Source organism: Scyliorhinus canicula, chromosome 4 (genome assembly GCF_902713615.1).
Source record: "Scyliorhinus canicula chromosome 4, sScyCan1.1, whole genome shotgun sequence".
Classification (NCBI taxonomy): Eukaryota; Metazoa; Chordata; class Chondrichthyes; order Carcharhiniformes; family Scyliorhinidae; genus Scyliorhinus; species Scyliorhinus canicula.
The window spans coordinates 221,525,311-221,553,274 of record NC_052149.1 but is presented as its reverse complement, the minus strand read 5'-3'; the positions used below and the strand labels follow the sequence as shown (position 1 = coordinate 221,553,274).

At 45.9% G+C, this 27,964-nt stretch overlaps 1 protein-coding gene across 1 annotated transcript in view; it reads left to right on the top strand.

The window, feature by feature from the left end:
• The window catches only part of slc36a1 (solute carrier family 36 member 1), a 63,119-nt gene extending 36,048 nt beyond the window's left edge, over positions 1–27,071 (top strand). The window contains exons 9-11 of the mRNA XM_038796112.1: positions 11,111–11,277; positions 13,050–13,219; positions 23,273–27,071. Of these exons, the coding sequence (XP_038652040.1) occupies positions 11,111–11,277; positions 13,050–13,219; positions 23,273–23,541 (606 nt within the window). The 3' untranslated portion in view covers positions 23,542–27,071. The remainder of the gene's footprint in view (positions 1–11,110; positions 11,278–13,049; positions 13,220–23,272) is intronic.
• Positions 27,072–27,964: the final 893 nt, after the last annotated feature.

Genomic DNA, 27,964 nt, shown 5'->3' with positions numbered 1-27,964 from the left:
GATAGGATGCTTTCTATGGTGCATCTGTAAAAGTTGGTAAGGGTTAATGTGGACATGTCGAATTTCCTTAGTTTCCTGAGGAAATATAGGCGCTGTTGTGCTTTTTTGGTGATAGCGTCAATGTGAGTGGACCAGGACAGATGTTTGGTGATGTGCACCCCTAGGAATTTGAAACTGCTAACCATCTCCACCTCGGCCCCGTTGATGCTGACAGGGGTATGTATAGTACTTTGCTTCCTGAAGTCAATGACCGCCTCTTTAGTTTTGCTGGCATTGAGGGAGAGATTGCTGTCGTTACACCACTCCACCAGGTTCTCCATCTGCCTCCTGTATTCTGACTTGTCGTTATTCGAGATCCGGCCCACTATGGTCGTATCGTCAGCAAACTTGTAGATGGAGTTGGAACCAAGTTTTGCCACGCAGTCGTGTGTGTACAGGGAGTAGAGTAGGGGGCTAAATACGCAGCCTTGCGGGGCACCGGTATTGAGGACTATTGTCCTCAATTAATTAGATTTAGATTTATTTTCATATGTACCGAGATACAGTGGCAGGAATTGTTTTGAATACAGTCCAGGCAGATCGTTCCATACATGAAAAACATAGGACATTCGATAAATACACAATGTATACACAGACATAGTCACTGAGTGCAGCATAGGAGTATAGTGTTAAAAGTTAATCTTAGGGCAGCATGGTGGCCTTGTGGTTAGCACAGCTGCCTCACGGCGCTGAGGTCCCAGGTTCGATCCCGGCTCTGGGTCACTGTCCGTGTGGAGTTTGCACATTCTCCCCGTGTCTGCGTGGGTTTCACCCCCACAACCCAAAAATGTGCAGAGTAGGTGGATTGGCCACGCTAAATTGTCCCTTAATTGGAAAAAATAATTGGGTAATCTAAAATTTATTTTAAAAAAAAGAAGTTAATCTTTGATTAACGTATGAAGGCACCGCTAAGATTTGAATTCAGGGTCTCCTGTACATTAGACAGACACTTTAACCATCTAACCCACGGCAAATGTGACCAATGCAGATTCAACAGATTTCTCAACAACCACCTAGACTTCAGTAAACACTGACACCCTCATGAGAAAAAGACTTCCGGTCGGCGAATGGAGCGGTCGCACGGAGAGGGGCTCCCGCAGGGTAACGAAGTCGGGGCCTCTCTCTCCGCAGCGGCAAGAGCAGGGAAGGGGACCGGGACCCCCCCCCCCCCCCCCCCCCCCCAATGGCACCAGAGCGCAGGCCAGGACCGAAGCGGGAACCAGCCTGCAGAACGGAGGGCGCGGAGGAGCGACCAGGGCCTGCTGCACCCCTGACATGGCCCTCGCCACTGCTGCCTGCACTGTGACCTCTATTTCTGCTTTCACCTCTGCCTTGATTACCTGCAGCTGCTCCCTCAGTGCCTCGGTAAAGGCTGCGAAGAGCGCGGGGTGCGCCGTGCGGCAGCCCGGACGGAGCAGCGGGGACCGACCCAACACGAGGCAGGAACAAAGAGACTCTGGACAAAAGCCTCTCTCTCTCTCTCTATCCTGGGTGAGTGAGGGGAAAGGAAGAAAAAAGAACTTTTACAAAAACAAAACCCAAAAGAAAACTGTTAAAGAGAGGGGGGGAGGGGAGAAGAAAAGATGAAAGGGAAGGGGGAGGAGAAAATGCCAGAAGGGAGCCAAGGCAGAGGGAGAAGGGACACCAGAACCAGAAGCAGACGAGACAATGGGCAAGCCAGCTCAGGAGGGCGAATCAGCTCACGAAGCGGCGGAACGGATGTATCGCCTCATCAAAAAGAGCTGGACAGACAGGTGCCCTCTCCCCCGGGGCCAGGGGGGAGCGGGAACTGGAAGGCAGCCTTTACCGAGGCACTGAGGGAGCAGCTGCAGGTAATCAAGGCAGAGGTGAAAGCAGAAATAGAGGCCGCAGTGCAGGCACCAGTGGCCAGGGCCATGTCAGGGGCGCAGCAGGCCCTGACCAGACTGGAGGAGAAATTGGATGCCCAAGGGGAGAAACTGGAAGCTCAGGAGGCGACCATTAAGGAGCTGGAGAAAACAGCGACCGACATGAGCGACCGGGTCACGGCCCTGGAGAGGGAGGCGGCGAGACTGGGCACAACACAGGGGAGCCTGAAGGGCAGAGTAGACGACCAGGAAAACCGCTCGAGATGGCAAAATGTCAGGATAGTGGGCCTGCCAGAGGGGATTGAGGGTAGAAACCCCACAGCATACGTGGCTGAGATGCTGGGCAACTTAGTGGGGAGGGCAACTTTCCACAACCCACCAGGAATGGACAGAGCACATTGGTCGCTGCACCCGAAGCCCAAGGCAGGGGACCACCCAAGAGCAGTCATAGCTAAACTGCACCGATACCAGGATAGGGAGACAATCCTGCGCTGGGCCAGGAAAAATAGAGCCATTCGAATTTATGAAGGTCTTGGGGAAGATATAGCCAGGAGACGGGCTGAGTTCAATAGGGCGAACGCAGCTCTCCACAGGAGCAACTTGCGTTTTGGTATGCTGTACCTGGTTCACATACCAAAACAGGGAGCACTTCTTTACAGCCCCCACTGAGGCAAACAGGTTCATCGAGGAGCACGGGCTGGAAAACCACCAGCGAGGGTAGGGACGAGGGGCCCCTGGCAAGGGGCAACGACACGCCGATTGGGAGGGGGGGGGGAGGGGCGAGGAAATGCCAGGCCGCCACGGCAAGAGCACCCAGAACAAAGAGCAAACCATTGCCCGTGGGACCACTCCAAGTGGGAGGCCAGGCCCCAGCACGAGGGAACGAGAGCAATGGAGAAGGGAGAGCAAGCGGGAGGGGTGCAGGGTAGGATGGGGGAAGAGCGGGCAGAAAACCGTAGAGGCCAGGCGGGGGAGAAGCGAGACAATAACCCCTGACAGGGGGGCCACCGTACTAGCAGGAAAGCTAGCGCCGGGGGCACGCAACAAAGCAGGGCCGCAGCGCGCCCCCAACGGGGGGGGAAGGCGCCAGGCAGGGGTTGGGGGGGAACACCCGTCAGAACCGGGAGAGCAAATGGGGACAGGAATAGGAGAAAGAGGGGAATACGGGGGGGCGGAGGGAAAAGGGAGAGACCGGGGTACACAGGGAGCGAGAGACCAGGGAAGGGGGATGCAGGGAAGGAGGGACAAAAGAGGCTCGAAAAGGAACAGGGCTACAAAGTGCCACAACCAAGGGCCCGAAACAAGGAACTGCTGCAAGCACCCACCCAGTACGGTCTTTGGGCGAAGGGAGACCCCAGAGTGCAGGGGACTACCTGCATGGCGGACACATAGTGGACGGCCAAGGCAGGTGCCCCCGGGACAAGGGGAAACCCCGGAGCGCAATGACCTGACCGCATGGAGAGAGCAGCGATAGCAGCCATCCTGGACGGCCCCCCAACAAAGGGAAACCCCGGAGGGCAGGGGCGCATCCACCAGATAAGTATGGTTAATCCCACAGAAGCAAGGGGGCAGAAGCCCCTCACCAGGATAGTCACCTGGAATGTAAGGGGACTTAACTGGATGAGATCCAGAGTTCTCACCCACCTCAGAAATATGAAGGCCGACAGTCTTCCTCCAAGAGACACACCTGAGGGAGCAGGACCAACTGCGGGTAAGAAAGGGCTGGGTGGGACAAACCTACCATTCCTGCTATGGGACAAGGGCCAGGGGGGTGGCGATCTTGATCGGCACGAGGACGATGTTTAGGGCGACAAAGACGGTTACAGATCCAGGGGGGTGGTATGTCATGGTCAGCGGGGCCCTGGATGGGGCACCGGTGGTACTATTCAACGTGTACGCGCCCAACCGGGACGACACGAGTTTCATCAAAAAGACCATGGCAGAAATCCCAGACATAGCGATGCATCGACTAATTATGGGGGGGGACTTCAACTATGTACAGGACCCAAAGACGGACAGATCAAACCCCAAAACGGGGAAAACCTCAAGCATGGCAAGGGAACTCAGTCACTTTATGGAGCAGATGGGAGCGGTGGACCCCTGGAGGTTCGCCCACCTGGGGGAGAAGGAATTCTCCTTCTCCCCAGTACACAACGTATACACCAGAATTGACTTCTTTGTGGTGGGGAAAACGTGCTTCCAGGGATAGACAAAATGGAATACTCCGCAATTGTGATATCAGACCGCGCTCCACATTACATGGACGTGCGGCTAGAGACTGGAAGGGCCCAGCGCCCCACTAGCTTACAAGGCCTTCAACGAAAGGATAGTGCGGGCCATAGCAGAGTACACGGAGAACAACCAAAACGGGGAGGTCTCTCCCTCCACGTTCTGGGAAGCGCTAAAGGCCGTACTAAGAGGGGAAATCATCGCTTTCAAAGCGCAAAGAGATAGGGAGGAAAGGGTGGCTAGGCAGCAGCTGGTCGACTCCATACTGGAGGTAGACCATAAATACTCCGAGGCCCCGACCGTAGAGCTCCTGGCAGAGAGGAAAGAACTACAAAGGAACTTTGACCTGCTCTCCACCAGGAAAGCAGTGCACCAACTCCGCAGGCGCGCGGGACCCTGTACGAACACGGAGACAAAGCCAGCCCCCAGTTGAAAATGAAATGAAAATCGCTTATTGTCACGAGTAGGCTTCAAATGAAGTTACTGTGAAAAGCCCCTAGTCGCCACATTCCGGCGCCTGTTCGGGGAGGCTGTTACGGGAATCGAACCGTGCTGCTGGCTTGCCTTGGTGTGCTTTCAAAGCCAGCGATTAGCCCTGTGAGCTAAACAGCCCCATGGTATTGGTATACCATTGGTATTGGAACACCAGCTGAGAAAGCAGGCAGCCACCAGAGAAATTGCACAAATCAGGGGTACCGGAGGCACGTTGGAAACGGAAGCAGAAAAGATTAACAAAACCTTCAAGGCCTTCTACCAAGAGCTGTACACCTCCGAGTCCCCAAGGGGGGAGTATGGGATGAAATGGTTCCTTGATGGACTGGACATTCCAGTCGTGGGGGAGGGCAGAAAACAGGGCCTGGAAGCACCACTAGCACTGGGAGAGATCATGGACAGCATTAGTTCCGTGCAGACGGGGAAGGCGCCGGGACCGGATGGATTCCCGGCGGACTTCTACAAAAGATTTGCGACAGCGCTGGCCCCGCACCTGCGGGAGATGTTCACAGACTCGCTAGCTAGGGGCACACTGCCACCCACGCTAGCACAGGCCTCAATCTCGCTGATACCTAAGAAAGGCAAAGACCCAACGGAATGTGGGTCATATAGACCCATCTCACTGCTAAATGGAGACGCCAAAATACTGGCCAAATTCCTAGCCAAAAGGCTAGAAGACTGTGTACCGGAGATGGTCACAGAGGACCAGACGGACTTCGTCAAAGGTCGACAGCTTACCTCGAACGTCAGACGCCTGCTGAACGTGATAATGATCCCCTCCGGGGAGAGAACACAAGAGGTGATCGTCTCCCTGGATGCAGAAAAGGCCTTCGACAGAGTCGAATGGAAATACCTCATAGAGGTACTGGAGCGGTTCGGGCTTGGAACAGGGTTCACCACTTGGGTAAAGCTCCTATACAACGCTCCCATGGCGAGCGTAAGGACCAACAATACCAACTCCCAATACTTCCAGCTTCACAGGGGCACCAGACAAGGATGCCCACTGTCCCCGCTGCTGTTCGCCCTGGCGATCGAACCGCTAGCAATCTCACTCAGGGCAGCAAAAAGTTGGAGGGGGATCCGAAGGGGAGGCAGAGAGCACAGTGTCTCACTCTATGCAGATGACCTGCTCCTCTACATTTCGGACCCACAGAGCAGCTTGGACGGGATCGTTGCGCTCCTGAAAGAGTTAGGAGCCTTCTCGGGCTACAAACTCAACATGAGCAAAAGCGAGATCTTCCCAGTACACGCGCAAGTTGGGGGGGAAGGGCAGCCGTTTAAACAAGCACGACACAAATTCCGCTACCTGGGGATCCAAATAGCCCATGACTGGAAAGGGATCCACAAATGGAACCTCACCAGTCTGACGGAGGAAGTAAAAAAGGACCTGCAAAGATGGAACACACTCCCACTCTCCCTCGCGGGGAACATAGAACATAGAACAGTACAGCACAGAACAGGCCCTTCGGCCCTCAATGTTGTGCCGAGCCATGATCACCCTACTCAAACCCATGTATCCACCCTATACCCGTAACCCAACAACCCCCCCTTAACCTTACTTTTTTTTTTAGGACACTACGGGCAATTTAGCATGGCCAATCCACCTAACCCGCACATCTTTGCACTGTGGGAGGAAACCGGAGCACCCGGAGGAAACCCACGCACACAGGGGGAGGACATGCAGACTCCACACAGACAGTGACCCAGCCGGGAATCGAACCTGGGACCCTGGAGCTGTGAAGCATTTATGCTAACCACCATGCTACCCTGCTGCCCCTTGGAACATAGAACATTACAGCGCAGTACAGGCCCTTCAGCCCACGATGTTGCACCGTCCTGTGAAACCCTTCTAAAGTCCCTCTACACTATTCCCTTCTCGTCCATATGCCTATCCAATGACCATTTGAATGCGTTCAGTGTTGGCGAGTCCACTACCGTTGCAGGCAGGGCATTCCACGCCCTGACTACTCTGAGTAAAGAACCTACCTCTGACATCTGTCCTATATATCTATCTCCCCTCAATTTAAAGCTATGTCCCCTCGTGCTGGACATCACCATACGAGGAAAAAGGCTCTCTATGTCCACCCTATCTAATCCTCTGATCATCTTGTATGCCTCAATTAAGTCCCCTCTTAACCTTCCTCTCTCTAACGAAAACAGCCTCAAGTCCTTCAGCCTTTCCTCATGTGATCTTCCCTCGATACCAGGCAACATTCTGTAAATCTCCTCTGTACCCTTTCCAATGCTTCCACATCCTTCCTATAATGCGGCGACCAGAACTGCACACAATACTCCAAATACCGCCGCACCAGAGTTTTGTACAACTGCAACATGACTTCATGGCTCCGAAACTCAATTCCTCTACCAATAAAAGCTAACACACCGTACGCCTTCTTAACAACCCTCTCAACCTGGGTGGCAACTTTCAGGGATCTATGGACATGGACACCGAGATCCCTCTGCTCGTCCACACTACCAAGAATCTTGCCATTAGCCCAGCACTCTGCCTTCCTGTTATTCCTTCCAAAATGAATCACCTCACACTTTTCTGCATTAAACTCCATTTGCCACCTGTCAGCCCAGCTCTGCAGCTTATCTATGTCCCTCTGTAACTTGTAACATCCTTCTGCACTGTCCACAACTCCACCGACTTTAGTGTCATCTGCAAATTTACTCACCCATCCTTCTACGCCCTCCTCCAGGTCATTTATAAAAATGACAAACAGCAACGGCCCCAAAACAGATCCTTCTGGCAAACCACTAGTAACTGGACACCAGTCAGAGCATTTCCCATCAACCACCACTCTTTGTCTTCTATCAGCTAGGCAATTTCTGATTCAAACTGCTAAATCACCCTGAATCCCATGCCTCTGTATTTTCTGCAATAGCCTACCGTGGGGAACCTTATCAAACGCTTTGCTGAAATCCATATACACCACATCAACTGCTTTACCCTCTTCCACCTGTTTGGTCACCTTCTCGAAGAACTCAATGAGGTTTGTGAGGCACGACCTACCCTTCACAAAACCATGTTGACTATCTCTAATCAAATTATTCCTTTCCAGATGATTATACATCCTATCTCTTATAAACCTTTCCAAGACTTTTCCCACAACAGAAGTAAGGCTCACTGGCTTATAGTTACCGGGGTTATCTCTACTCTCCTCCTTGTACAAGGGGACAACATTTGCTATCCTCCAGTCCTCTGGCACTATTTCTGTAGACAAAGATGACTTAAAGATCAAAGCCAAAGGCTCCGCAATCTCCTCCCTAGCTTCCCAGAGAATCCTAGGATAAATCCCATCCGGCCCAGGGGACTTATCTATTTTCACACTTTCCAGAATTGCTAACACCTCCTCCTTATGAACCCCAAGCCCTTCTAGTCTAGTAGCCTGTATCTCAGTATTCTCCTCGACAACTTTGTCTTTTTCCTGTGTGAATACTGACGTAAAATACTCATTTAGCACCTCTCCTATCTCCTCGGACTCTACGCACAACTTCCCACTACTGTCATTGACTGGCCCTACTCTTACCTTAGTCATTCTTTTATTCCTGACATACCAATAGAAAGCTTTAGGGTTATCCTTGATCCTACCTGCCAAAGACTTCTCACGTGCTCGCTTGGCTCTTCTTAGCTCTCTCTTTAGAGCCTTCCTAGCTAACTTGTAACTCTCAAGCGACCCAACTGAACCATCACGTCTCATCTTCACATAAGCCTCCTTCCTCTTGACAAGTGTTTCAATTGCTTTAGTAACCCATGGTTCCCTCACTCGACCACTTCCTCCCTGCCTAACAGGTACATACTTATCAAGGACACACGGTAGCTGTTCCTTGAACGTGCTCCACATTTCCATTGTGTCCATCCCCTGCAGTTTTCCTCTCCAGGCGATGCATCCTAAGTCTTGCCTCATCCCATCATAATTGCCTTTCCCCCAGTAATAACTCTTGCCCTGCGGTTTATACCTATCCCTTTCCATCGCTAAAGTAAACGTAATCGAATTGTGGTCACTATCACCAAAATGCTCACCTACCTCCCTATCTAACACCTGTCCTGGTTCATTACCCAGTACCAAATCCAATACGGCCTCGCCTCTTGTTGGCCTATCTACATACTGCATCAGGAAACCCTCCTGCACACATTGGACAAAAATGGATCCATCTAAAGTACTCGAACTATAGTGTTTCCAGTCAATATTTGGAAAGTTAAAGTCCCCCATAACAACTACCCTGTTATTTTCGCTCCTATCCAGAATCATCTTTGCAATCCTTTCCTCTACATCTCTGGAACTTTTCGGAGGCCTATAGAAAAGCCCTAACAGGGTGACCTCTCCTTTCCTGTTTCTTAACTCAGCCCATACTACCTCAGTATTCGAATCCTCATCAAATGTCCTCTCAGCCACCGTAATACTGTCCTTGACTAAAAATGCCACCCCTCCCCCTCTCGTACCATCTTCCCTGAACTTACTGAAATATCTAAACCCTGGCACCTGCAACAACCATTCTTCGCCCTGCTCTATCCATGTCTCCGAAATGGCCACAACATCGAAGTCCCGGGTACTAACCCATGCCGCAAGCTCACCCACCTTATTCCGGATGCTCCTGGCATTGAAGTAGACGCACTTTAGACCACCTTCCTTCCTGCCGGTACACTCCTGCAACTTTGAAACCTTACTCATGACCTCACTACTCTCAGCTTCTTGTGTACTGGAGCTACAATTCAGGTTCCCAATCCCCTGCTGAACTAGTTTAAACCCTCCCGAAGAGCATTTGCAAACCTCTCCCCGAAGATATTAGTACCCCTCTGGTCCAGGTGTAGACCATTGTCCAGGAATCTGAAACCCTCCCTCCTGCACCATCCCTGCAGCCACGTGTTCAATTGCTCTCTCTCCCTATTCCTCGACTCGCTAGCACGTGGCACGGGTAACAACCCAGAGATAATAACTCTGTTTGTTCTAGCTCCAAGTTTCCACCCTAGCTCCCTGAATTCCTGCCTTACATCCCTATCCCTTTTCCTACCTATGTCGTTGGTACCTATGTGGACCGTTGGTATGTTGGTACCTATGTCGTTGGTACCTATGTTGGAGGGAAAGTATTTCTGCAGGTTATTGTGTCAAGGACTGAGGACCTAGTTTAACAGTTAGGATTGGACCTTTTCATGCATGAAATTAAGAAACATTTCTATACACACTGCGGTAGAAGTTTGGAACTCTCTTCTGCAAACGTTGTATACTAGATTTTGTAAATTTTAAAGCTGAGATAGATGCACTTGTTATCCAAAGATATGAAGGAATATGAGGCAGTATATTAAGTTAGGATAGATTTGCCATGATCTCATTTGATGGCGGGACAGGATCATGGGGTTAACAGGCCTACTCCTGTTCTGATGTTCTTGGTAATTTGAAAGCTTTTGCACAAATCAGTTGCCCTAGACCAGGGAGACCTAGTAAAGCTTCCATGTGCTAGTGCACATGAATGGGAGAATGATTAGAGGCCACACGAGCAGGACAAACTTCTCAAAAAGCAGAGCTCTGGACTATGTCCTTTCCTGTAAGGTTGGTAGTGCCTTCTCCATGGAGATTAAAATGTGTCAGCATACCGCTTCCCTTTTCATTAATTCCTGGTGCCTCCTTCCAGGCACCACCTACTCTTGCAAGAAAAAGACAAGTGTGATGGTGAGTCATTAATATGTTCTAGTGAAATGGCTGTCATTGTTATATGGCTGCCAGTGTGTGGAAGCTCAGAGATGTGGGTTCAAAGCTTGCACAATGCTAAGAGTATGTGGGTGAGATTAAGTTTAGCTATGCAACCCAATGAAGATTGTTCATAAGTGAGTGGAGCTATTGATTGTGGATCAGGCTAGTAGTGTGGTTGGTAAAATACGGTATTTGACAATGCATTCATTGACCACACGAACTTATGAACATTTTCCTGCACTGAAGTGGAATTTTTTTTAGCATGCGCAATTCACATCTGCATATCTTTGGACTGTGGGAGGAAACCGGGGCACACTGAGGCAACCCCGCAGACACAGAGAGAAAGTGCAAACTCCACACAGTCACCTGAGGCTGGAATTGAACCCAGGTTCCTGGCGCTGTGAGGTAGCAGTGCTAACCACTGTGCCACCATGCTGCCCCAGACACGAGGCTGGATTCATGGTCTTGGGACGTACATTAAATTCTCATCAGGACCACTATAAAATTAAAATTGAATCAATTAAAGTCTGGAATGAAAAAAATGGTGATCATGAAATTACTAGATTATCACAAAAGCCCGCCTGATGCATAATGTCCTTTAGGGAAGGAAATTTGTTGTTCTGGTCTGCCTATGTGTGACCCTAGACCCAAAGATATTTGGTGGATTCCCCTGTAAAATGACTTTGTAAGCCACTCAATTGTATTCAAAGGAAATTAAGGATGGACAATAAATGTGGTCCTTTCAGCAATGCCGACATTGTGTGAATGAATGAATGAATAACAAAAAATGCCTTGTGTTGTAATTATCAGGTGCTTCCACTGGAAAACCATATGGCAAAACCACAGAAATTTCCAGTAATTCTGTATTCGGGCATGGCAATTGTCACATCATTGTATTTGAGTCTAGGAGTTATGGGATACATTCGCTTTGGGGATGAAATTAAAGGAAGCATAACACTCAATTTGCCAGCGTGCTGGTAAGTTTCTTTTTAGAAAATGTTGCTAATCTTGTATCCAGTGGTTAACTATTTTGACCACTGCTTTCAGTCTGGAATTTTTCTGCTCTATATTGTGTAGCTACCCTTTTGTAAATTTATCGTACAGATGGATTTAGCAACCAGGGTGGTGCATCTTCTCGATCCCAAAACTAAGCTGCCAATGATTTTCGAACCAAGCCTGAGGATTTGGTTTATGTGTAAGTTTTCTTTTGCCTCAAGTCAGCGACCCAAAATGTAGGCTGCCTTAGTTATTTTGAATTGCGTCAGGCAGTTTACTTGCAGAAACACCATTCTTCGGAAATCACAGCTAAATAGATTATCACAGAATAATAAACCCGCGGCAGTTTGGAATTTCAAGTTAAGTGTATTTAAGTGTTTATTTGTTAAGATTAGGAAGATATTTTTCCACTTAATGTTGTCCTATGGGTTCATGTTGATCAACATGATTCGATTGATATGCAGCCTCTCAGCAGTCACCCTGTCAAGCCCTCAGAATCTTGTGTTTCAATTAGATCATCTCTCATTCCTCAGTGCTGGAGGGAGAATGGGAGAGTAGTCTGAATGTGAAATGAGATCAAAGGGCAGTGGGTCATTGAAACATAAGAATTAGGAGCAGAAGTAGGCAATTCAGCCCTTCAAGCCTGCTCTGCCATTCAGTCAGATTATGGCTGATCTCTTCCTGGTCTCAAATCGAGATCCCTACCTGTTCTCCATATCCCTTTAACCAGTTTTATATCATAAATATATCTATCGCCTTCTCAAAACCATTGAATGATTCAGACTCCACCGCACTATGGGGCAGTGTGTTCCACAGATTCACCACCCTCTCCAAGAAGTATTTCACCCTGGCTTGCCAATTATGCCTCTAACATTAATTAGATTATCATAGTTTTCGAAAAGTCATTATTTTTAACTGTTATCATGGAAACGGACCTGTCCGGGCCTGGGAAAGCATCTGCCTACATTGAAGTCTTTTGTCACTGGCCTTGGATTCTGGCCAGTCTCGAGCAAGTTGCAAAATATGAACAAATTGGGTCGATCCCCAGCTTGGGTCTCTGTCAGTATGAAGTTTGCACGTTCTCCCCGTGTCTGCGTTGGTTTCCTCCGGGCGCTCCGGTTTCCTCCCTCAAGTCCCGAAAGACGTGCTTGCTAGGTGGAATGGACACTCTGAATTCTCCCTATGTGTACCAAACAGGCGCCAGAGAGTGGCGACTAGGGGATTTTCACTGTAACTTCATTACAGTGTTGATGTAAGCCTACTTGTGACATTAATAAAGATGATAATAGAGCAAATTAATACTGCCATTGAACGCATGCTGTTTCTATTCTGGCTAGCATCCAAGTGATTCCTCTGTCGTATGTTGCTGTTGCATCAGGTTTAACTGGAGCAAGGACAAAAGGTAACATTGAAATAGCTGTTGGGGGGGAGGGGGGGGGGGAAGAGGTGCACTCTCCCCACCATTAAACAGGTCAGCAGTAGTGAGTGCTTTGCCAGCACCATTGATGAAGCTTAAAGACATATAGGAGCCTGCTGTACTTTTGCATGAGTAAAATGTGGAAACCAGCAAAGCTCATCAAAAATTGAAAAAGGAGGATTGCTCTGGGTGCTTTTCAATTGCACTCAGTCACTGAGTGGTATGTATTCATGCTGCAAAATATTGGGGGTGGGAGGGAAGAAAATTGAAATCAAATATGTTAACACTGATCTTTCAAACCTCTCCAGACTTTAACTGTCAAATCTTTTTTTCCAGGTTGTACCAGTCAGTGAAGATTTTGTATTCTTTCGGAATCTTCATAACATATGCTGTCCAGTTCTTCGTTGCAGCAGAGATAATTGTCCCAGTTGCAGTAGCTAAGGTCCCTGAACGCTGGGAGTTGTGGGTTAATCTGGCTGTTCGAACTGCTCTAGTCATAATCACCTGTAAGTAAAGTCTTTTTTTTTTTTGAAGACTCTGTTTTCAAGATTTTTAAGCTTCTCTTTCCAGTTTTTCTTTGATAATCCATGACAAAACTAAGAAGCAGTCTTTGACCCATGATTTCCAAGCTTTAATGCAATCTTTAGGATCGTGTATCCTAAAGATCACAACATTGAGTAGAACGTCTGAAAAATACTATAGCTGTTGGAAATCTGAAATAAAAACAGAAAATATAGAAGTATTTAGCAGGTCTGGCAAGTTCTGTGGAGAGTGAAATTAAGTGAATATTTTGGATCAAGGTCTTTTGGTACTGAGAAAAGTGGGGAAGGGGGCGGGGGGGGGGTGAGGGATAATAGAGCAAAGCAAAGGTCTGTGATAGGGTGGAAAAGCAGGAGAGATTTAATGACAAAAGGAATCCTGATGCAAGGTAGAAGGAAATGGTAATGAGACATGTTTTTTGTTCATTGTCTGGATGCGGTGTACATGATAATCGCAGAATTGTAACCAACAGCTGTTGTCTGTTCTAGTAAGAGCGAAGGTTATGGTCTGAATTTGTTGAACTCGATATTGAAGTGAGACGTGACCAGGGTGTGACAAAGTACAAGTGCTAATTTAGGAATTTAGTGCAGGAGAAGGAGATGTTGCTGTCTGTAAACCGGTGATTGTTTAGGACTTTAATGAGATGAGCAGGTCAATATAATATGCAGGGTGGTTCAAGGGGAATCAGTAGTTGTAGTGTATTTAGATTTCCAAAAGGTATTCGATAAGTGTCGCATATAAGGCTAGTGCAAAAGATGGGATTTTGTGTTGTTGAGGATGAGGATATTGGCTTGGGTAGAGAATTGATTTGCAGGAAACGGTTGGGATAAATGGGCCATTTTTAAGTTAGAAAACAGTAATTAGTGGAGTGTTGCAGAGATTAGTATTGGGCTTTCGCTACTTACAATCTATATAATGACTTGGGTAAAGAGACAGACTGTTTTGTAGACAAACATGATCCAAAAGTAGGTAGGAGAGCAAGGTGTGAGGAGGATACCAAGAGTCTGCAAAGGAATATAAATGAGTTAAATGGGGTCAAAAAATTGACCAATGGAGTATAATGTGGATTCTGGAATGGTCCCAGTGGATTGGAGAATATTCAATAGTTCAAGGAAGGAGACCCAGAAGTTTTATTCATTCATGGGATATGGGCATCGCTGGCTAGGTCAGAATTATTGCCGATCCCTAATTGCCCTTGAGCTGAGTGGCTTGCACCATTTCAGAGGGCGTTGCTGTGGATCTGGAACCACATGTAGGTCAGACCAGGTAAGGCTGGCAGATTTCCTTCCCTAAAGGACATTAGTGAATTAGATGAGTTTTTACAACAATTGATAATGGTTTCATGGTCATTGTTAGACTTTTTAATACCAGATTTTTTTTTTTTACTATCTGCTGTGGTGGGATTTGTACCTGGGTCTCCGGATTACTGGTGCAGTGGCAACACCACTATCCAACCGCTTCCCCTAAAATAGGAAACTATAGGCCAGTTGGACTAACATCTGATGGGAAATTTCTAGGAGCCCATTATTAAGGAAATTATGACAGGGTGCAGGATCGGGTAGAGTCAGCATGGTTTTATGACAAGGGAATTATGCTTAATTAATTTATTAGAGATTTTTGAGGTAATAACATACAATGTGGATAATGGGGAACCTGTGGAGTGGTATACTTGAATTTCCAAAAGGCATTTGATAAGGTGTCACATCAAAGGTTACAACACAAAATAAGAGCCTCTGGTGTAGGGGAAAACATATTAGCACGGGTAGGGAATTTGTTAGCAGATAATAAGCAGAGAATTAGTATAAATGGTTCTTTTTCAGATTTGTGGGCTGTGGCTAGTGGAGTGCTGAGGCCTCAATTATTTACAATCTATATCAATAAATTTGCCAATGACTTCCAAGTTAGGTAGGAAAGTATGTTTTCAAGAGGAAATAAAGAGTCGGCCGGCAAGACTGTCAGCACAACACAACATAATTATTCAACTTCTGGAGACCCACGGACTTCATGTGCAAAAGAAGGCTCGCCAGCCGATTCGCCGGGATTCTGCTCATCAGTCCTCCATAAACAAGGTAGAGCAGCACTTAAACTGCGCTTGCGCAGCCAACCTCACCCAGCTTGCAGCCATGGTGCCGAGACCACCGGTTCCACGATTCGGGGATGCAGACGTGGGAGGCTCTTAGAGGCATTCAAGGCCAGGAGGGATGACTTGTTCGCCTGAGTGTCCTGGAGGTAAGCCATGCAGTAGCCACTGTCATTGGGGATGAAGTGACAGCGGCCACCTGCTCGGGCAGCTTGACCAGGAGGATCAGCACACAGTGGCGCAAGAAGGTCAAAGACCTACACGGGTGAATTGGCATGGCACCCCCTCCTTCCCCTTCCCCCTCCTTCCAGAGTAGTCACCAACACTGATCGGCACATGCCGGAGAGATGAGGATCCACCGGGCCTCACCCAGAAGGACTGGCACATGGGAGTTGTTATCGCAATACTGAATGACCCATCCCTTTAACTGAGCACATGTCCATTTTCCCGCAGGTTCTCCAGCTGACCACCTCGGAGGGGAGCTCAGAGGATGCCACCGTATATGAGTCACAACTGTTACCCCCAGCTCAAAGACACATACCTCGGTAGCCAAAGTTAATGGACAGCATCACATAGTTGCTGATGTGCATCAAGTGAAGTCAGTAACACCCAGGCAAGATAGCAGTCGGAGGTCTGCTGGATCTCGGTATCCAGCTGGGTTCTAGTCCGATGCCCCTTCCTGGGGGGACACCTAGACACAGTGGTAGAGCAAGGAAGGCTAAGCGCATCGAGGATCACTGAGGGGACTGGGTGAAGGGGGTAGATAGGGGGTGGTGGCGAGACTGGGGCAGTACCAACGGAAGAGTGGGGCACTGTTGGACACTTGTGAAACATTAAAAACCCTTCATCACAATCCGTCTGATTGGGATGCTAGGCAATAACTCCCACATGTTAAATGGCACGCCCACCCAGCGGAATCTACTTGGAATGTGTGAACTGGTCACTTAACTATGATTGGCAATTCCCTATTTGCAATGGCCTTCATCCTTAATGGCCATTTAGCTGTTAAATGGCTGCTGGGCAGCTAGTGTTCTCTTCGGGCCCTCACTCCTAAATGAGTATGCCACCACCGTCACAGACTTCATCAGCATATGTATGGACAACTGCGTGCCAAAGAAAGCAGTACATGCATTCCCCAACCGTGAACCATGGCTCAACCGCAAGATTGACTCTCTACTGAAGGACAGGGCTGAGGTGTCCCAAGTCAGGCAACCCTGACCTATTCAAGAAATCAAGGTACGACTTCTGCAAAGCCACCCGAGATGCCAAGAGAGAATATCAGACCAAGCTGGAGTCACAGAATAGTGTTACAGACTCTCGGCGGTTGTGGCAAGGCCTAAACAACAGAACGGACTACAAAGCGAAGCCGAGCAGTATCTCCAGCAGCATCGCACCCCTCCCCGATGAACTTGATGCATTCTATGCTCGGTTTGAGCAGGAAACCAACGATCTGCCCCAACAGCCCATAACTTACCCATACACACCATCACAGCTTCCGAAGTCAGATCGGCCTTACTGAAAGTGAACCTTCGGAAGGCGACAGGTACGGACTGGATCCCTGGTCGTGTACTAAGAGCCTGTGCGGACCAGCTGGCAAAGTGTTTGTGTACATCTTGAACCTGTCCCTACTCCACTCCGAGGACTCCACCTGCTTCAAGAAGACCACCATCATACCGGTGCCAAAGAAAAACCAGGCAACGTGCCTCAATGACTACCGTCCGGTGGCCCTGAGGTTGGTCATGAAGCGCATCACCTCCATACTCCCAGAACGCCTTGATCCACGGCAATTTGCATACCGCTGTAACCAGTCCACAGCAGACACACCTCCCTGGGCCTACACTCATCCCCAGAGCATCTCGACAACAAGGACACCTACATCAGACTCTTATTTATTGACTACAGCTCCGCCTTCAGCATCAACGGGGCCGAGGTGGAGATGGTTAGCAGCTTCAAATTCCTAGGAGTACACATCTCCAAAAATCTGTCCTGGTCCACCCACGTTGACGCTACCACCAAGAAAGCACAACAGCGCCTATACTTCCTCAGGAAACTAAGGAAATTCGGCATGTCCACATTAGCTCTTACCAATTTTTACAGATGCACCATAGAAAGCATCCTATCTGGCTGCATCACAGCCTGGTATGACAACTGCTCAGCCCAGGACCACAAGGAACTTCAGAGTCGTGAACACAGCCCAGTCCATCACACAAACCTGCCGCCCATCCATTGCCTCAATCTACACCTCCCGCTGCCTGGGGAAAGTGGGCAGCATAATCAAAGACCCCTCCCACCTGGCTTACTCACTCTTGCAACATCTTCCATCGGGCAGGAGATACAAAAGTCTGAGAACATGCACGAACAGGCTCAAAGAAGCTTCTGCCCCGCTGTTATCAAACTCCTAAACGACCCTCTTATGGACTGACCTCATTAACACTACACCCCTGTATGCTTCATCCGATGCCGGTGTTATGTAGTTACATTGTTACCTTGTGTTGCCCTTTTACGTATTTTCTTTTATTTCCTTTTCTTTTCATGTACTTAATGATCTGTTGAGTTGCTCGCAGAAAAATACTTTTCACTGTACCTTGGTACAATAAACAAATCCAATCCAATCCAACTCCCCCAACATTTTAGCAGAGAATCCAGTGCCACATATAATTTAGCCCTTCATTTTGTTTTCATTAATTTTCTTTCATCAGTCTTTGTATCCATTAATTTTTATATGTGCTTGCAGTTGAGTAATAAATAAAATAAATAAATCTTTATTGTCAATAGTAGGCTTACATTAGCACTGCAATTAAGTTGCTGTGAAAATCCCCTAGTCGCCTGTTCAAGTACACTGGGGGAGAATTCGGAATGTCCAATTCACCTAACAAGCACGTCTTTTGTGATTTGTGGGAGGAAACCGGAGGAAACGCACACAGACACGGAGAGAACATGCAGACTGCGCACAGACAGTGACCCAAATCAGGAATCACACCCATGTCCCTGGCGCTGTGAAGCAACAATGCTAACCACTGTGCTACCATGCTGCTCTAGACACCGTGGTAGATGTTTGGAGCTATTCTACAAATGGCAATTGACGCTGCATGAATTATAAATTTCAAAACCACTATTGAAAGATTTTTGTTGACTGAAGTTTTTAAGAGACGTAGAGCATGTGTAAGTGTATGGAGTTAGGACAGAGGTCAGCCACAATCTCACTCAATGATGGCAAATCAGGCTCAAGGTGCTAAGTGGCCGAACCCTTGTTCCTACATTTTTTTAGCATGTTCTCTTTTGTTTTTAAAAAGATGCTCCTTAGATTCTAATTACTTTGCCCTAATGTCTCCTTTAGTGCCAATTTTGTTTGATAAAGCTCCAACAAAATGCAAATTGGTGCACAACCAGCTGAAATTTGTGTATCATGCAGAGCTTTGAACACAAAGTTAAACTACTTGTACTTTCAAGCACTTCACTTCAAGTTTAAATTATTCTGGTTACCACAATACAGATTTTTCACAAGCTTCTGCTGGATACCCTTAATCCATGCTATAGCTTTTGGCAATCTTTGTCTTAAACGCCGACTTTGTTAACTAATTCTGACACGCACTGTAGTACTCTTAATAATCTTTATTATAGTCACAAGTAGGCTTACATTAACACTGCAATGAAAGGGTGGCAAGGGTGGTGCAGTGGTTAGCACTGGGACTGCGGCGCTGAGGACCCGGGTTTGAATCCCAGCCCTGGGTCACAGTCCGTGTGGAGTTGCACATTCTCCCCATGTCTGCATGGGTTTCACCCCCACAAGCCAAAGATTTGCAGGTTAGGTGGATTGGCCACGCTAAATTGCCACTTAATTGGGAAAAAAAATAATTGGGTACTCTAAATTTTTAAAAAATACTGCAATGAAGTTCCTGTGAAAATCCCCCAGTTGCCATACTCCGGCGCCTGTTCGCGTACGGAGAGGGAGACTTCAGAATGCCCAATTCACCTAACAGCCATTCAGCTGTGCACCAAATCTTTCTCTGACACATCACTGTTTTCATGATTTGTAGGGCTCAACATTACCCACGGTAGCACAGTGCTTAGCACTGCTGCCTCACAACTCCAGGAACTTGGGTTCGATTCCTGGCTTGGGTCACTGTCTGTGTGGAGTCTGCACGTTCTCCCCATGTCTGTGTGGGTTTCCTCCCACAAGTCCTGAACGATATACTGTTGGGTAATTTGGACATTCTGAATTCTTCCTCTGTGTACCCTGCAAAATGTCACTTGTAACTATTTGTTTTAGGTTAGGTATTTTTATGAATCAACTGAATTGTATTTTGCGGCAAGGGAAGAATAACTTCAACACCTTGTGTTCAACACTTGTGTTCAACACCTTCAACCACTTGAGCTATATGCCATCAAAATAAGGTACAAAAATGAGATGTAAGGGGCGGTATTCTTCTCCAAGGCCAAAAATCGCGGAGGCCGTCATGAACTCGGCCTCGTGGACTGCTCCCCGCACCTAATTCACCCCCACCCGGGGGGCTAGAAGCGGGTCCCCGTCGTTCCCAGCCGCCAGAAAAGACGAGCGAACGGCGCTTTTCATGATGTCATGCGCGGGTTGCCGTTTCCAACCCGCGCATGCGTGGAAGACATCACCGCACAGACGGCACGAACCTGCGCATGCGTGGTGCCGTCTTTCTCCACCGCCGCCCGGCAAGACGTGGCGGCTTGATCTTGACGGGCGGCGGAGTGGAAAGAGTGCGTCCATTTTGGACGCAGGCCCGACGATCGGTGGGCACCGATCGTGGGCCTGTCCCCTCCGGAGCACAGTCGCGGTGCTCCTGTCCAAATCAGGCCCCTGGATGCCCCAAACGGGCATCTGGCGCCCGTTTCACGAATGCAGCGACCAGGTGTGGTTGCTGCCGTGGTGAAACGGGCATGAAGGGCTGGCCGCTCGGCCCATCGGACTCAGAGAATCGCCGTTCGCCATGAAAAACGGCGAGTGGCGATTTTTCCAAGGTGGGGGGGGAATCGCAGGGGGCGGGAGGCCCTCCCGCGATTCTCCCAGGCCGCATGGGGAGCGGAGAATTCCACCCAAGGTATTGAACTTGTTATTAGGGTATGTTTCGTTTATCCCTTTGTCCTGAAAGGATAACCGTTTCCATCCAAGATTCCCATGGCATGCTTGTTCAGATTATGGTGGAGTTGTATAATGTAGCATAATGAGGGATTCAGATTATAATGCAGAATTTATGGTGCTGAGGGAGTTTGTATGTACCTATAACTCTTCTAAATTATTTGCACTACATAAAATGTCTCCACTATACTATGCCCAATCGTATACTTACTGTCCCTGCTGTGTTACTGTCTACATAATTATAAAGCACTTAGCAAACTTGGTGCTTGGCAACCTTTTTTGAGCTGTTTCTTTTTTTAAATAAAAAAGCAAGCAAGGTCAATTTTTAACTTTCGCATCAACTTTTTGAACAATTCCATCATGGGTTTTAATCCAAACAATGTAATTTGGTCTCCTGCAAAAAGTTGCAACTTTTTAAAAAGAACAAGGTGGATTCTTCGCCGCCGCTAAGAAAATATGAGTAAAATAGTAGGCTAATTCAGATTAACTGGCCAAAACAGGAAATGGAAACTTCAGATCAACAATGGGAAATCTTCAAATTAGATTGAGAGCACACAGTAGGAAAAAAATGCAGCAGAGCTTCATTGATAATTTAAACTTTAAAAGTAAGCTTTCCATTCTGGCTAATATTAAAAATATAGAAAATTTAGTGGGGGAGATTAGAATTGATGAATGGGATATGAAAATAGATCAATGGAAAATAGTAAAGGCTTTTAAGATTAAAGATGGGCTGCTCAGATGAACATAGGATCCAATTTTTAATAGGTTTTACAGATAGTGGAATGCGGCTGTACTGGAAGAAGATGCTATAACTTCAAAGCTTAAAAAACTAATTGGAGGTGGATGAATTGTCATGTCTAATGATCTGCATCCTATGTTGAAGCAATCAGTTGAGATGTGGTTCTAACCCCAATGCTTAGATATGTAAAATTTTGATTTGGGAATTGTAATATAGCATCTTCATGGGTCAGCCAAGCGCTGTTTAGACCTGATAGCTTATTAGAGAGAGGCAAAATTAGTGAACACTGAAAAATGCATGTGAATCAGATAGTTAACACAGGTTTATTAAAGATAAGTTGGGGCAGCACGGTGGCGCAGAGGGTTAGCCCTGCAGCCTCACGGCACCAATGTCCCAGGTCGATCCCGGCTCTGGATGAAAACATTGTTGGAAAATCTCAGCAGGTCTGGCACTATTGTAGAGAGAAAAAACATTGAGTCCAATGGAGCTTCTCTTCAGTGTCTGTATCTCTCTCCACAGATGCTGCCAGATCAAATGAATCTTTCAAGCATTCTGTTTTTATTTCAGATCTCCAGAAGTATTTTGCCTTTATTTCAGGATGAAGATGTGTGTGGAGCTTCTTTCTACCGGTGGCAGAACTACAAAACTTTAATCTGATCTGTTGGTTTTGGGATTACTTATCTTTGTCTGTAACATTTCCCTTCTGCTATTTAGCATGCACATAGTCCTTAGCAACTCATGGGTATGCCTGGTGCTGTCATGCACTCCTTATTGAAACAGGGTTAGTCCCCTGGATGGCAATATTACTGGCCCATTAAGTTACAAATTTTAGTTGAATGCATTTCTGCTGATGATGCTCACAGCAGCTTTAGATGCCCAGTTTTGAGCTGTTCTTAATCTATCCTATTTTGCACAATGCTATATGACAGTGGGTCACCTCAAAGGAGCCTTTTTTTCCACAAGGACTCTCCATTGGCCACGCCTACTAAAACTTGTGGACTGATGTATCTGCAACAGGAAGATTGAAGGTGAAGTCAAGGAGCTTCACTGTTATATATTGTAATTTAAGTTGATGGTTTCAAGTGTGTTTCTTTATTAAATGTTATGGAACTTCCGGACTTAGTTTGGCACAATGGCAATCTTTTTGTCTTTGGTCATGAGCGCAACTCCCATTCTTAAGACTTGAGCACATAACATGGGTGACAATCAGTGTTGAAGGAGAGCTGTAATACTGCAGGTTAATTGTTACAAAGGAGATGTTAAACAAAGGCCACATCTCCCTGTTCAAATTATTCTGAGACATGTCTGAAGAGCAGAATTGTTCTCCTGGTGTCCAATGTTCAGCTCTCAACAAACAAGTTCACTTGTCATTTATTTTGGTGGCAGCACACTGTCCAAATTGGCTGGTTTTGCCCACATAACTGACTAGTACTTCAAATATAATCATTTAGCCGCAAAGTGCTTTGGGATTTAAAAAACAATTCCTAAGATTTGGGCATCGCTGGCTAGGCGAGAATTTATTGGCCATCCCTAATTGCCCTTGAGAAGGTGGTGGTGCCTGCCTTCTTGAACCGCTGCAGTCCATGTGGTATAGGTACACCCACAGTGCTGCTTGGGAGGGAGTTCCAGGAATCTGACCCAGCAACAGTGAAGGAACGGCCAAAATAAGAACAAGATGGTGCAGGAGCATGGTGACTCTCTGCAAGCTCTCCCAAACGGATCCTCTTTTTACATATAATTGTGCTAATCTTTTAAAATTTAATTCTAATACTAACATTATTACTACCTTGTGTTGCCCTATTATGTATTTTCCTTTTATTTTATTTTCATGTACTTAATGATCTGTTTGAGCTGCTCTCAGAAAAATACTTTGCACTGTACCTCGGTACATATGACAATAAACAAATCCAAATATTTCCAAGTCAGACTGTTGTGTGGTTTGGGTGGGAACTTCCAGATAGTGGTTCCCAAGTGTCTACTGTCCTTGTCCTTCTAGGTGATAGCGGTTGAGGTTTGGAATGCAATTGGGTTCTCTATGGTGTTCATTCATTTTGTTTGCTTTTACTCTTTTACAATTTGGTTTTTTTTTCTAGGTGCCTTGGCTATCCTGATCCCACGTCTGGAAATTGTGATCACGCTAGTTGGGTCTATAAGTAGCAGCACTCTAGCATTGATCATCCCCCCGCTTCTTGACATTGCCACCTACTATGGTGAGGGGATGAGCCGGTGGTGGATTGCCAAAAACATCATGATCAGTGTGGTGGGCTTTGTGGGTTTTGTGGCAGGGACCTATGTGTCCATTGAAGAACTAGTGTCTCAAACAACCTCTGTAACCAATATTACTGCTATTCATTCCAGTTAGTTTTGTTTGCTTCTCTGTATAGTGTCCAAAGTTATTTGGTTTTGCTTGTCATTTTGTTTTCTTTCCCCAAAGCACTTGACTGTCTTGAGTTCTGTGCAGATCAATAAGCAACAGTCCGCACAAAACTTTGTTTTCAATGCAAGGACAGATTGTTTCGGGTGAAATGTGTATGTAGCTTTATTTTCCTACTTTGTTTTAGTGATGGATGATTATATTTGGAAATTTCTATGATGGTTATTGAATTCTCGATGGAGCCTGTAGGTGTTTTAAAGTCCACAGCTGAGCCGTGAGTTAAATCACTGGTGCTAGTCAATGAAGGTGTAGCCAAGTTCTGATGTCTGTGTTCTTAAGTGTCTGTTTTTGTGGGGCAGCTGTGTGGGAGGGGGGGATTTTTTTAAAACCATTTAATTGCATGTTTGAATATAACCTGGAAATTTACTTGCAACATTCTCATCTTCAGTGGTGACTTTGCATTTTTGGTGTAATGATGCTTTATACCCAATGCAACCATTTTTTATGTAATAGATATCAAGTGCCATGTGGCGAGATTTATATACAGCTTATCAACTAAATCAAGTTCAGAAGTTGGCTATTCTGAAGCTTCGATGTCACTTCTTTTGTCCTGCTTTGCATTTGTGGCTGAGTTCAAAACCCTTGGCTTTGTTTTAGAGCTAATTGGATTCAGACCATAGCAGTAATGTTTCCCCATTAATTGATTCAGACCAAACTGTGTTATTCTATTCACAATACCAAACTGGATCCTACCTCCTGCTGATAGAGATCATGGCAAATCGAAAACTTTGAAAAAGTGCTTTCTTTGAATTTGATGAGTAGAGGTCAGCACGGTGGCTCAGAGTTTAGCACTGCTGCCTCACGGCTTCCAGGACCCGGGTTCGTTCCCGGCTCCGGTCACTGTCCGTATGGAGTTTGCATATTCTCCCCGTGTCTACGTGGCTCTCACCCCCACAACCCAAAGATGTACAGGGTAGGTGAATTGCCATGCTAAATTGCCCCTTAATTAGAAAAAAAAAATTGGGTACTCTAAAATTTATATTTATAAGAAAAGAATTTGATGAGTAGTGATGTATTTATTGTAAGCTTGTGAATCCGTCCCTTTTCCACATAGCAATCAAGATGAGTAAAATTCATTTTATTTTTTTATTTTAGAGAAGTCAGATATACTGTAGAATTTAGAGGGAACATTTTTGATTAACAATATAGGGAGCTGTTAACCTTCTGAGATCCACTGTCTGTATCATACTGGGTATAGGTGTGCCGTTTTATTGTATGTAAGGTCACTTTAAATATATTTCCTAGTTCTGCTTGGCAAATCTAGCATTAATTTGTAACTTTCACAAAAGATGCTAGAAAATGGGTGGTGCACTACAAGGTATACTTGAGCATTATTGTACAGAAGGAGGACATTTACATTAATGAATGCTATAAAAGATTGTGGAAATGAGTGTGAACTATGTACAACACACAGTGTGCTGCAATCTTTTATTTGCACTTTAGGGTGAACTAAAATATTTTTAACTGAAAGAGAAGCAAAAAGCGTTGTTATAAGATATATCATATTGAGGAATAAGGTTTCGGCATTGGGTTGGCATCATCAATCACCACATTTAATCGTGGTTAGCTTGGTTAAACCTGGTTTTAAATCTAAATAGCTAATTTATTGTGCCACAGTGTTTCCTTCTGCAGATGGCTCCTGTCTCGGTAAGGCTGCCCACTATCTGTTCAGGAACATTTATTGTGGGCCAACTGTGGGCAATGTGTAATTTAGTTGTTTTAAGTTGAGCCCGTGGTTTTCATGTTGGATAGTGACTGCTTGGCTAAACTAATGCATTGTACAAAATCAGGTTTTATGGTATTTTGTTACTTAATTATGGGGCTAGAACTACAAAATGGCTTGGATTTTCTAGCCCCCTGCGGTGTGTTTTCTGGCAGCAGATGCAGCTTGCCATTGGCTGCTGGATAACAGTCCTGCCAAAATCTGCGGTGTTTTTTTGGCTTCCCCTCCCCACCGCCGGAGAAACAAAGATCCCACCAGCGGGAAAGGCTGGAAAATCCTGCCCAAAATAAAGGGAAGTTTGCTTTAAACTAACACTAAAAATTTTAATTATTGTGAACTGGTGCATAATCAATGTTTAGGAAGATGGGGGAACTTTTTTCTCCAAAGTAATTGGAAGATTGAAAAACTAAATGGCTGTTACATGCACTTGGAATGAGGGTTCACCCCCTTCCGATTGACAATTGAGAAAGGTGCAGGCTGCTTTTAAACTTGTACTGTAATGGGATTTTATGGCTTTGAGACTGAATTCAAATTATTCTAGTTATTCTTTCCAAACCAGTTGTTACAACTCAGCAACAACTTGCATTTCTAGAGTACTTTCTGATGGAGTAAATTGTTCTAAGGTAATTCACAGGAGTGTTAACAGACAACATTTGACAATGAGTTCCAGAAGGAGATAATAGGGCATGTCATCAAAAATGTGGTCAAGGAGGAGGTTTAAGAGCAGTTTGGTTAAATTGTTGGAGATGCCAATCTGCACGAGGCTTGTGAAGATTTGGGGACATTAAAGTGCTATAACCACTAATGTTTAAGGTGCGATCAGCACCTTACAAATGGTTAGAATCCATCTATTTTGGCTAGTGCAGAAGTGAACATGTCCTTGCGCTCCCAGCACTGTTCCAAATAGTCAGACCTGTTTCTCAGAAAAAGTAAATCACCAACTGTTTGCATTTAAGGGATCTCAGTCTGCCATTAACATGTGCAAACTTTGTTTTTAAAGTACTGTAGTAGATTTTATAAGAAGTTACCTGCTGGACTGTTGAAATTGCATGATGCAAAGATTGTATAATTTTCTGTTTTTAAGTACAGGATTGGAGATCATGGTTATAGTTACTGATCATTGCACACTAGCCTATGTACGTGTATAAATGTGTACGGTATGTGTGCTATACAGATTACATTGGTTAATAACACTTTCTGCCAGTACTGAATGTATACCTTGACAGAACAAAATTCCTGGTCAGGTTTGCACAATATCAAAGTATTAACAGTTACTTTAAAATTGTATTTATGCCAGTGAATTTATTTTAGAATTCAAATATCAACCTGTTTTTATATGGGTATGGATTATGATGGAGGGGAGAAGGAAGGTTGCCGTACAGCAAAATAGTGGGAAATTCTTTCATTTCTCCTTCCTCTTCCTCATCCACACTTTTCCTTCCCTTCCCTCTTCTCTCCCCCCCCTTACTCGCCAGTCTGTTAGACAAATATTTAGCGGTGTTTAAATAACCAATTCAAGGGTTAATATGCACTTGCATATTCTGGGGCTTATTTGTGATCTGCAACTCATGGTGTAAGCTTGATACAGCGTCCTCAGGGTAATACATGCAACAACTGAATAGTCCATTTGTTTGTCTTATTCTAAGTGACTGTCACTTTGTAATTTTTATGTATAATAAATGTGCAAATTAAAATTTGTTGCCTTTTAATGCAAATTAAAATTGAGCTTAAATACTTTGGACTGCTTTTGTATTTATTGGTATCTCTGTTCATTGAATCTTACAATGCAGGAGGGGGCCATTGTGCCCATGCCAGCTTTTTGGAAAAACAAATTATTTTCAGTATATGCCTGACATATCAGGAAAATTGTTGAATCAAGGACGAGAGCTCCTTAAAGGAAACAGTATTACGAAAAAGAATAATAGCACTTAAAGACTCTCAATTCCCAGGACCTGATGGTTTCTATCGTGGGTTTTAAAGGTTGTAGGTGAGCAAATTGTAGATGCTTTAGCCATAATCTTCCAAAGCACTTTCAATTGAGGAATTGTCCCTTTAGGTTGGAAAGTTGCAAATGTAACTCCAGCATTTCAGAAAAATTGCCAAGAGAAACCAAGAAATTATAGACCTGATGGTCTAACAAAGAAAGATACAGCACAGGAACGGACTCTTCGGCCCTCCAAGCCTGGGTTGAACATGTGTCCTATCTAGACCAACCGCCTGTGTCCTTCTATACCTGTCAGTTCATATGTCTAAAGGACCATAAGACATAGGAACAGAATTAGGCCACTCGGCCCATCGAGTCTTTAAATCATGACATATTTTCTCATCCCCATTATCATCCTTTCTCCCCGTAACCCCTGATCACCTTATTAATCAAGAACCCATCTATCTCTGCCTTAAAGACACTCGGTGATTTGGCCTCCACAACCTTCTGCGGCAAAGAGTTCCACAGATTTACCACCCTCTGGCTGAAGAAATTCCATCTCATCTCTGTTTTAAAGGATCGTCCCTTTTAGTTTTTCCCACAAGTGGAAACATCCTCTCCTTGTCCGCTCTATCCAGGTCTCGCAGTATCCTGTATGCCTATCCAGATAAGTCTTAAAGGTCGCTAACGTATTTGCCTCAACC